This window comes from Dendrobium catenatum, unplaced genomic scaffold, assembly GCF_001605985.2.
Source record: "Dendrobium catenatum unplaced genomic scaffold, ASM160598v2 fragScaff_scaffold_536, whole genome shotgun sequence".
Taxonomy (NCBI): domain Eukaryota; kingdom Viridiplantae; phylum Streptophyta; class Magnoliopsida; order Asparagales; family Orchidaceae; genus Dendrobium; species Dendrobium catenatum.
This window is the reverse complement of record NW_021318998.1, coordinates 405,205-416,117: the sequence shown is the minus strand read 5'-3', so window position 1 is coordinate 416,117 and position 10,913 is coordinate 405,205. Positions and strand designations below refer to the sequence as shown.

The window sequence follows — 10,913 nt, the reverse complement described above, 5'->3', positions numbered from 1 at the left end:
ATTGATTGACTTTATTTACTTTGACCTGCATATTGATAGCATCGCCGTGCTTTGATTTCAGTTGTAAGCTTTGGTGACCTGCTGGGCTTTGTAAGCTCATTATATGTGGTTAAATTTTCAGGTCCGAGCTTGGCAACTGGAATGGAGTTCGATCAGAATGTCAGACGAATCCTTTCACTATTTGATTCTGGGGCATCACACTGACGACCTGAGCTCCACAGGACCACCACCTAACGCCCTGAGTTGAGCCGGACCACCACCTGACGCCCTGAGCTCCACCAGACCACCACCTGACGCCCGGAGTTCCGCCGAACCATCTCCTAACGCCCGGATTTATGCTGGACCATCACCTAACGCCCGGAGTTCTGCCAAACCACCATTGGACTACCAACTGATGCCCGAATTTCCAAGTAATTCCGGACTTCCGACAGACCACCAAGTGATGCCAGATTTTCATCCCCGTTTTCACTAGATTTTAACCATACGATTGGCATCTGTAATCTGATCACCCTTAGGGACGAGTCAACCCATTGTAATCTACTCAAATTATAATAGAATCATTTTTAACTGGGCCACACCCCGTGGTCTTTCACCTTTCCAGGGTTTTCCATGTAAAAATCTTGTGTTCTCTGTGTGTGAGTAGGATATCCGTACAATGCTAAGACCTAGGATTATAACTCTATCGCCGCGTATATTCTAACCCACAACAGTTAGTATATACAAAACCAAAAAAAGAAACAACAAGATTTTGTCATAGGAATTTTATGATATATCAATAAATCTCCAATAAAAGGTCAAATCTACTGGAAACATAATTATTTAAGGAATGACACATTCTCTGATAGATACAATGTTGGATATATTGAGGATGAAAAAGTTACTTAAGCATACTATGCCTTTGTCGCTGAAAATCTTGTGTCCAGGAAAAGTACAAAGCAAGCAGCTAAAATAATGTGGAATCAAAACTCTTAACGGAAGAATTTAGATTCCATATTATACAACCTATGATCTTTAATTATAATAATCAAGCAAGAATTTACATTGCTAGCAATCTTATCTTCCATGAAAGAACCAATAATATTAAAATGCATTCACTTACTCGGATGCAATCTTATCAAAGAAGAACACACTCCACGTGTATTTGATGAAAATTTTAATGATAACTTTATCAAAGCTAATAGGGCCACTTCATTTGTCCAATCTTTGTAACAAGCTAAAACTTATTGATATATGTGATATAGAAAAGTACAAGATTCGAAAGTGATTTCATATGAAAGTCTAAATCAGAGACATGTATTTATATTCTTTTTTTAAATCCTCATAATTGAGGATATTATCCTCCTTTTGACCGATTCATGTATGCATGAATATAAGCACCAATATTTAATCAATATTAAATTTATTTTCTCCTCCAATTGCCATGCTTTATCCAGATAATCAGAAAATTAGAAAATCAGAAATTATTACACGGAAACAACAGAATCAATATCATAATTCAGTATATTAATATTTCCGTCTCAATGCACCCCTTAATGCACATGATTTGTGTTTTCAATGAGTACATTTGCATTACTAAGGCGCTTAAACATAAATGGTAAGTGAAAGATCCAGCTAGCTAAAGGACAACGAACTGAATATATATATATATATATATATATATAGAGAGAGAGAGAGAGAGAGAGAGAGGCAAAACCAACAAGAAAATACCTTTAAGAGGCTATTGAGTGCAGCTCGAAGTTCTGCCCTGGCTTTATACAAATATTTAACATTGTCATATGTTGAGTTTAACGCTACACGCACACGTGTAGAGATCTCATGCCCCAAACTGGGCTTGACAGTGTTAATCCACTCCTCATGGTTTGTTTTGAACTCATATCTGGTAATGTTGTGGACAATGTTAGTTATTCATCATAGATAACCACCTTAAAAGTACTTAAAGGGTAACACGATAGTGGAGATCATATTTCTGCAGTTCTACTTCAGCTTGAAATAAGTAGCTAGTAAGCACAAATCTTCCACCAGTTAGTTTCTCTTGTTTCTTTTGAGTTCAGAACAAAGTCCAGATGATGCTTTAAGATTATAACATGTATAGCTCGTGCAAGCAAAAGTAAAATCACAAGTCTAAACTTATGACTCATTTGGGATAATTTTCTTGTTGCTTTCTAAAACAACTTTTTAATAAAAAATTTCTAGTTCAATAAATTTTTACATTAGAAAGCTGCTTTAAAAAGCAGTAAGAAAGCTGTCCCAAATGAAGCCTTAAATTCAGTTTCTGAAAAACATTGTGTTTCTAAGACATTGTGGAGGTTAGAAATTGATTCATGACATGCAACATTAACACTCCAATGTGTTTTTTTAATTATAAGTATATTAAATCCCTAAATCAAGTGATTAAAAAGCTTATTCAAACAATTAACTAGTCAGAGTACAGACATATGAAAGATGAAAGTATTTCTTGAATGACTCTATTGTGTGCCTTTCTTTCCAAACTTTTGAGATGGACACTGATGCTGCAATGCAAAAATTTTGAAAGCTCTCACGCAAGCATCCAGGCTCCGAAGTTTCTTCTCTAACTCCGCTATAAACAACACTTTATTGAAAAACTACTATATCCATGCCAAATTGGTATCCTTGGCACGTCCCAATTATAAATATGATGTCATGGAGCCTCAAGCTATAGCAAATATCCTTGGCACATCCCACTCAGATTGGTATCCTTGACACTTCAGATTAGCTACAGCAATTTTCTGATGTATTTTCACTGTTTCAAATGCCTGGTTTGAGTACAATGTCAACAGAGCTTTCTAGCATGGTCACATAATAACAGTACCAAGAAATCTATTCATGTACATCACGTTTTATAAGTTAGTGTTAAACCATTGTATCAAATTAAACACAATATATATGAGTGTGTGAGAATGTGTGTGTGTGTGTGCACTGCAACACCTGCAGATAGCATTTACACGTTTACAATGTCAAGAAAGATTCACTGGAAATAAATTGGAATGTCCCAAAAGTGTAGTACAGAAGACTATCCTGTTAACTCCTATCAATGCCAACTTGTTAAAAATGCATCATCAAGTGGAGCAGTAGCTAATACCTTATCCAACAATGAGGGTTGGTTTTGCTATTTATTTGTTATTCGTCTCTAATAAACTGATCCAGGAAAAACTGAAGCTTTTCTGTATTTTCTACGACTGTTTCAACTAAAAACGTAGAAGATTTAGAGTAAAAAGCCCGCAAAGAATATGATTAGGGTACCGAAAAAACCCAAAAAAAATCCCATCACCTATATCTGTTAGCCGCTACCAATAATGTGATATTTAATGCTCGACATAAACTAGTAATCAACAAATGCAGAGAAAAATAAAAAAATGATGTAACTCGCAATAACATTCAATAATCATATTCTAAATAACATACTTTTGAAGTGATAGCATTATTGTTGAAAGAGCCTGCAGAGTTGTTGTTCCTTGATGCAGTTTTGTATAGGGCTCGCCGAACTCTTTTAAAATTGGTACATTTGAAGCAATGTAGTGACTAACATTCATATGCTTAGCTGGTAAGTCTGCAAGGTGAATATACAAGAGGATGGACTCATGAGTTTGTAAAACATCTACAGACAATTTTTAACCAAAATATATTGAAATATATGCTTGAATGTTTAGTGCACTCCCCAAATGCAAATTTTATTAAAAAAATTGCATTGTCAATGTAAACCTACACCCGGATAGAGCTTCAATGGCCTTGCTTATAACATGTACGGTTTTCTGCTTTGGAATCCTAGAATACTGAAAGAAATCATCAGCAAATATAAAGCGCTTTTCCCGCTTAACAACCGTTTGAGATGCTTGCAACAATAAATGTCCAACACGATGGAAAATAGATGGATCTCGTGCAAACAGACCTGCAATGTAATATATATCAATATGCTGAATAAATAAAAGTTTGTAGATTCGTGATAAAACTTTTTTCTTGAAAAATAAAGGCATTTAATTCATCAAATAACTTATTTAGCCATCATTTATGTCAGACTTTCTTCATGTAAATACCAAGTGTTTCCCCGTAGTACAAAAATATTAAAGCAATGCATTGAGAGTGAAAAATTATGTACAAGGCTCACCTACAGTACATAGGCTTTGTGAGTTTGTCAAAATTCCAATGTTGGATACAACCCCGTGAGAAGGTCTATAACCAAGAATGCCACAAAATGCAGCTGGAATTCTCACACATCCAATTGTATCAGTACCTGCGTTGGCAAAAGTAGACTCAAGTAACCAGACATTGTGAAAATTTTCAAATACTACAATTTTTCTAAACAGCAAATATGCATCAGCCACAGAGAGATAATCCAGTGCATCCTTAAGGTGATGGATATCATGGATTTTTATGCCCTTCTATGATAAGCATCAAAAACGATAAACTAAGATAAAGGTGATTCATACCAAATGATAATGTAGACAAGAAGCTAAAAGATTGGAGCAGTGAAGGGCAAAAGAGAGAATCTGGGCTTTAATCATCCAGCGAAGATTTCAGGATATGTTAATATCGAAAAAAAAAAGGCCTCGGAGGGGGGTGAATTAGCATGATATGAGTTTCTTCCCCGTCAACGTAACTGCTTCTGCTTCTCAATCCAATGATCAAAAAGTTTATTTACATTGACACACAATATCATTTTTAGAAAAAGAGATGTTGTACAGATGAAACAGAGATTTCAACACGTTTCTTTTACTAAGATATTTCAATTTCAAGGGATAATGGCTAGTAAAACAAAAACAACCAAATGGTTTACAAAGAATGCATCACACACCAAGTGCAAAGTCAACAAGACCAGCAGCAACCGCCACACCAGAACCACTAGAAGATCCCCCTGGGATTTGCAGTAATAATTGTGGATTTATGGGCATGCCATAATGCAAGTTCTCTCCTGTGACTCTGAAATAACAACCAGACATAAGAAAAATCAATAAAGTCCCATTTATTTTTATTAGAGCATGAAAAGTGCAGAAATCCACGAAAAGGCACTAAAAATAATCAGCTTAATTATCCCTAAGAGATATTCATCATAGATGAATAGCAAGAATGGATGGATAATATCAAACTTTAAGAAAAAAATCTTATTCATGCAACAATTACCAATTTCACAAACAAAGACAGAAGCTTCCCATGCACCGATCCTGAAAAAATTTATTACTACAAAAGATAAGAATGAACACCCAATGTAACCATTCACAACAAATGTAAAATCTGAACTACTTTACATCGGTAGATGCTACCATAGACTACTCTTTTCATGCAAGAAAGGGAATCCTAAATAACTTTCTTTTATTATATCAATAAAGGATATTACAACTTACCAAAATAAATGGTGTTCCAGACACGGTGGTAAATCCTTTTAAGGGAATTATGCTTCTATTACAAATATCAGAATGGAATACTAGACATCCATTGAGAATGGCGTAATTGCTATGCGTGCTTTATCTACTTTTGGTAAAGGCAGCATAAAATTTTGTGAGGATTCACTCCTAGCGTTTTTTGTACATTGGAAAACATTCTGTGCAAGTCTATGCCCATTATTATAACACCGAACGGGAAAACGTAGCAAAAACACAACATAAATGGACGAATAACACAAACTTGAGAAATTGGAATTTTAATGCATCTTGATTTGCAAGATGAAAAAATAATGTATTTTTTCCTTATCATCATCACCATTAGCTTTCGCCAAACTGTTTGGGGCCTGCTTTAAAAATAGCTCCTCTCTGCCCATTCATGATAACTGCTAAAACATTATGTACGATTCAGGATCAAACTAGTGAAAACACTAACCCAAAAGCCAATTCATCCATAACCGTTCTGCCAACCAAAGTGGCTCCCCGCTGCAGCAACAGCGAGATCACCGCTGCCGTCTTGCCCGCCGGCTCATGCGTCCGCTTCCAGTCTGGATTCCCGAAACCAGAAACTGAATTCTTGACATCAAAACTGCAACACCGAACCAAAAAAAGAAAAAGAAAAAAAAAACCATAAGAACGACCAAACAAATGACTAATAATAAAACGAACAATCTGTACCGGAGCAAAGTCGACGAATACAAACTTGTCAGCAACAGCGAATGTGAGGTCCGAGAGGGGGTGGCGTGCAGCAGGAGGCGGCGGCTGCGGTGCTGGGAGGAGCTCAAATCGTTCAATGAAAGCACCGAAATCCTTCACACGAGGCGACGTTTCATTTGAACCCTTTCTCCTCCGGCGAGCGGACTCGGCCATTATCAGGACGCCGACCACGCCGATACCGGCGATGATCCAGAGCTTAGTGCTCGAAGCATTGATCTTGGTGATCCTGAGAGGCTTCACGAACTCCAGCTTTGATATATCAGTTCTACGATCGAGAGGATGAGAGAATAGGGTTTTAGTAGGGTTTTGGACCTGCAACGAAAAGGGCGAGAAATAAAAGAAAATTTTTTCGGCGAATATGCCGCTGCAATCCGTAGGCTTCACGGAGTTGGAAAAGGATTCTAGCAACGACGGAACCTTTATTCTGTTTTCTCCAATTTTTTCGTTACAGCTTTTTCGCAACATCAAATTAAGGGCGTGTTTGGTATAGGATTGGATTTAATTATAGTAGTATTTATTAAATTTTGTAAATCTGAATTTAATAAATTCTGAATTATGTTTGATATGATAGTTTTTAAATCATGTTAAATTCAGAAAGATATTTGGTAACAGATAACATGATTTAGAAAGATTGTAGATTTAAAATTAGAGTAATATGCCAAATAATAAACAAAACATAACATCATTCAACGAAAACAGCTAAAAACATAAATAGTACATGACAACATGAAATTTTTTTTTTTGGACACCGCTTAACAACTACAAGATAATACACTGCAACATAATGTTGATGTTCATAACATAATGGTGAAATATTTGTTGCGTTGGATCTTATCTTCCTCACGACGATCGATTTTTTTAACAATTTATCTCAAATAAAAATAAAACAAAATATTACATAAATAATGTAATGAGAGATAAAGTATTATTAATGCATACAGATATTCTTACCCGTGCATTCCACATATCAGTTGCAATAACATGCCTTATCGCTTCTCCTTGAATTATTTCTCCTATTATTGTGTGCAAGTTAGGATCTTCATCCAACATTTCAAAATTTCCACATTCACTATCGTGTTCCATTTCTATCTGTGACATATTGAATGATAGCGACCTATAAAGTTGTGCAAAATTGCACACGCAATAACTAGGTCAGCTTGAACAGTACCATAAATTTTTTTTTCATGTAAGACAACACTTGAAAACGTTCCTTCCAAATCCCGAATGTTCTCTCTACCACATTTCGCAATTGGGTATGTCTGTGATTAAATAATTCTTGCTGATTTGTATATCTCCTAGTAGTACTTCCTCTATAATCAGCTAGATGACATCGATATCCTCGAAAATGAGCAATCAACTTATCAGTGTTTGCATAGCCTGAATCAACCAAGTAATGATGATTGGGTGGCACTCCAAATTGACATTGCTCTACAGCCCATCTTAGCACATGCATATCTGCAGCTGACCCTTCCCACCGATGCTACATATACGAACTGTTTATCAAATTACATTGTAGCCATAACATTTTGAGAGGTGAATCCCTTACAATTACGATAACGATTCTGTATGTTGCTGCTAACTATTGTTGGTATATGTGTGCCATCAATTGTACCCAAAGTATTCTTGAAGTAAGAGTGAAATATTGTATTGGAACGTACAAAAAGATGACATTCTGGATCTCCATTGGGTAAATTAATGAACTCATCTGCAAATGATACAATGGCACGTATAACAATATTGAAGTATATGCCAACTGTCTCCAAAGAATACTGAAAAAATTCACACAACTATCGATAACTATGAGCATGTACATAATGGCTATGAGGACACCTTAAAGTGTCATAATATGTATATATTAGGGCATATGATATATTAAGGCATCAAATAATGGTGTCACTTAGGTGGCCGTTGGCATAGGGTTAAGGGCATCTTTTTGTGCCCTAAAAACTAAACTTTTATGACATATAATTTTGATGGCATAGTCTCTTCAACAACACCTATAATGTGTCCTAATATACCAACTTTTCCAACACATTTATATAATGAAATTTATTAATAAATATAACAAATATTATATGACATAATAGGTTAACTTTCCTAACACATTTATTTGATGAAATATGTTTAATAATAAGGCACATTTAAGTTGTCCTAAGATATATGATTTCCCAACACTTGAATTTAATAAAATAATTTTAATAAAATGACATTATTTTGTGCTTCGATATATATTATATCTAATATAAATTATATTCAATTATCAATTAATAATGTTGAATCATAATATTTCAATTGCAAATAATTAATCTCCAACCAAATTTCTAAAAATATCATATACATATATATATGATAGCATACATAAGATATTTTTCTTCAAATAAAAAATTACAAAAAATTTCCAACTTAAATACAACAAAAATTCTACTTCAATCTTCATATACATACATAAGCAATCTATTAAAATAAATGTCCTCACAAAACAATACATGAAAATAAAAAAAAATGGCCCTTATCATGATTTCTTTACACTGTAGCAACGAAGTCTTGGGATTTCTATTTCTACACTTCATTATCATCCACTGGAGGAAAGTACATATCACGATCATCAATTGCGCCTTGCTTTTCTACTTTTGAGTTTGCTTGAATATATCATTCCACTCGTCCATATACTGTAATCAATGATTAAAAACTTCAGCAGTAGTTTATATGCATGACATGACATATCTTATCGTTCAAGATAGATAATTTTAAAGATGCAAAACTATTATGCATATTATGAAGAATTAAATTATTTGGAAAGCAAAACGAATTTTAAAAATATTTTAAATAGGTATATTTTAAATTAAAAAAAAAACAATGACATCATGATGAAAAAACAATGTATGGAAGACAATTGTTGTAGTGTATAAGCTTGAAAATAATTTGTGTTTCATTCATACAGATGATAAGAAACAATTCAAGTAACATTGGTGATACATAGCTATTCTAATCTTAAAATGATCGGCCTTTTTCAAGAAAAACGCGCGTAACTTGAAAATTTTAAACAAACAAAAGAACTTTAATATATAGATAAACTATATCAGCATGAAGTAACCGTACCTACCTCACAATTACGGCAGAAAAATAGTTTTCATCAAAGATGTGATGCCAATTTTCTCCATGTTCAATTTCATTTCTTTTCCTTATGATTTTATTCAATTTCAGCGTTTTCATGCTCTCCTGATCTTTTTGGATCCAACAATGCCCAGTAGATACCAAAGACTGAAATTGTAGTGTTGCTTCAAGCTAGCATTAATAGAATTAATTCACTATAAATAAAAAAGATATCTAGCATTTAGCTTATATTTTCTAAGCTTGTGCCTAGGAATTGAGCGCAAAATAATATAGAAAATTTTTTGTGCAGTATATGAAGAAAACTAGGCAAGCAGCATGAAGTAAAATTGCAACCGCAAAAAAACGTTAAATTTGTAAATTAAAAAAAATCATCAAATCTCAAACATAAGTACTTACATGTTTGTCCATAAGTAAAACATGTTGGCTTTATGTTTCTCAACATATTCTGTAAGGTCTATCTACATGCATGAAAGCTTTTCTTCCCAGGTAAATCATGTTACAAACAACATCCATGCAATCAATCATTGGTGCATTAAGACTGTATATTTGCCACTGTTTCAAAAAAAATCAAAGCATGGTTTGCATTCTAAGGAATCAATCACCACATCTCACAACAACTAAACAGTTTAACGCAACTTAACTCGGCACAAGTGCCACTGCACAATCATAGGTGAAAAAATACTTACCGTGAAAATAAGCTGCATCTTGCAAGTAATATATTAAGCATGTCAAACATTAAAAAAATTTAAGGTAGGTGTTAAGATAAATGTAAGACAATATTAAGAAGCTGCATCTTGAATGATTTTAAGTGGAGACCAATATAAATTGACGTAGCCAGCTAACAACAACATGAATACAAGCTTTTTTTTTTCCTTGCAAAGTGATGCATGGGTTATGGCTTTCGCTATTCATAATGCATAATTGTTGCCAATTGGAGAATGCCATTGAAGTTCGTAAAGAGGAAAGTTCTCATGGATGCATTTTTCAGAGTTCTTAGAATAATTCAGCAGTTCGTTCTTTGGTTTGGACGATGTGATATTCTATGGTTTGGAGAATGCCAATTTAAGAATGTGATATTCATGCATTGGATGACCGTTGACATAAGTCAAGCGGCCCTACGCGTATTGACATCTACCTCGGGCTCTCATGTGAGACCAAACAAATCAAAATCACCATTTTGCGGAGAGGACAACAGAGAGTGTTTTTTTGGGTTTAGAAAACTGTAAAGCGGGGTTTCTAAGGACCTAAGGGTTTGGGAGCATCAACCACACATCCAATAAGGGCTTTGAGACCTAGGTTTCCTAAGTTTATGGGATTTTACCTTGTCGAAGACAAAGCCCAACAATTTTGGCCGTAGCACCTTTACCTTGAAGAGTTCGCAGGGTCAAGGGGCAGCGCCATTGCGGGGGTCTTCAGGGGCATAATCCCCAAAACAAAATTCGGTTGTGATGGTATTTTGGTTCATTATTCCCTAACAAATTTTAGTTGCAAGGAAGAAATTTGTATTTTAAATGCATAGAATTGTTAATATCAAAACATCAGAAAAAAAATTAATGCAATGTTGTTAAAACTGAAATAAGTCAACTAAAGCAAACTATAAACTCTCAAATAGCAGGGAGTCTTTCCGATATAAACAGGAAAAAATGATGAATTGAACTATGATCAGACCAATGTCCAGAATCAAGTGAC

The 10,913-nt window shown here is 34.6% G+C and overlaps 1 protein-coding gene across 1 annotated transcript in view; it reads right to left on the bottom strand.

The window, feature by feature from the left end:
* The window catches only part of LOC110109333 (outer envelope protein 64, mitochondrial), a 29,150-nt gene extending 22,572 nt beyond the window's left edge, over positions 1-6,578 (bottom strand). Inside the window, exons 1-7 of the mRNA XM_020840353.2 lie at positions 6,097-6,578; positions 5,830-5,982; positions 4,811-4,935; positions 4,124-4,249; positions 3,725-3,907; positions 3,424-3,568; positions 1,708-1,876 (exon numbers count right to left, since the gene is read on the bottom strand). Coding sequence (XP_020696012.1) covers positions 1,708-1,876; positions 3,424-3,568; positions 3,725-3,907; positions 4,124-4,249; positions 4,811-4,935; positions 5,830-5,982; positions 6,097-6,575 — 1,380 coding nt within the window. The 5' untranslated portion in view covers positions 6,576-6,578. The remainder of the gene's footprint in view (positions 1-1,707; positions 1,877-3,423; positions 3,569-3,724; positions 3,908-4,123; positions 4,250-4,810; positions 4,936-5,829; positions 5,983-6,096) is intronic.
* Positions 6,579-10,913: the final 4,335 nt, after the last annotated feature.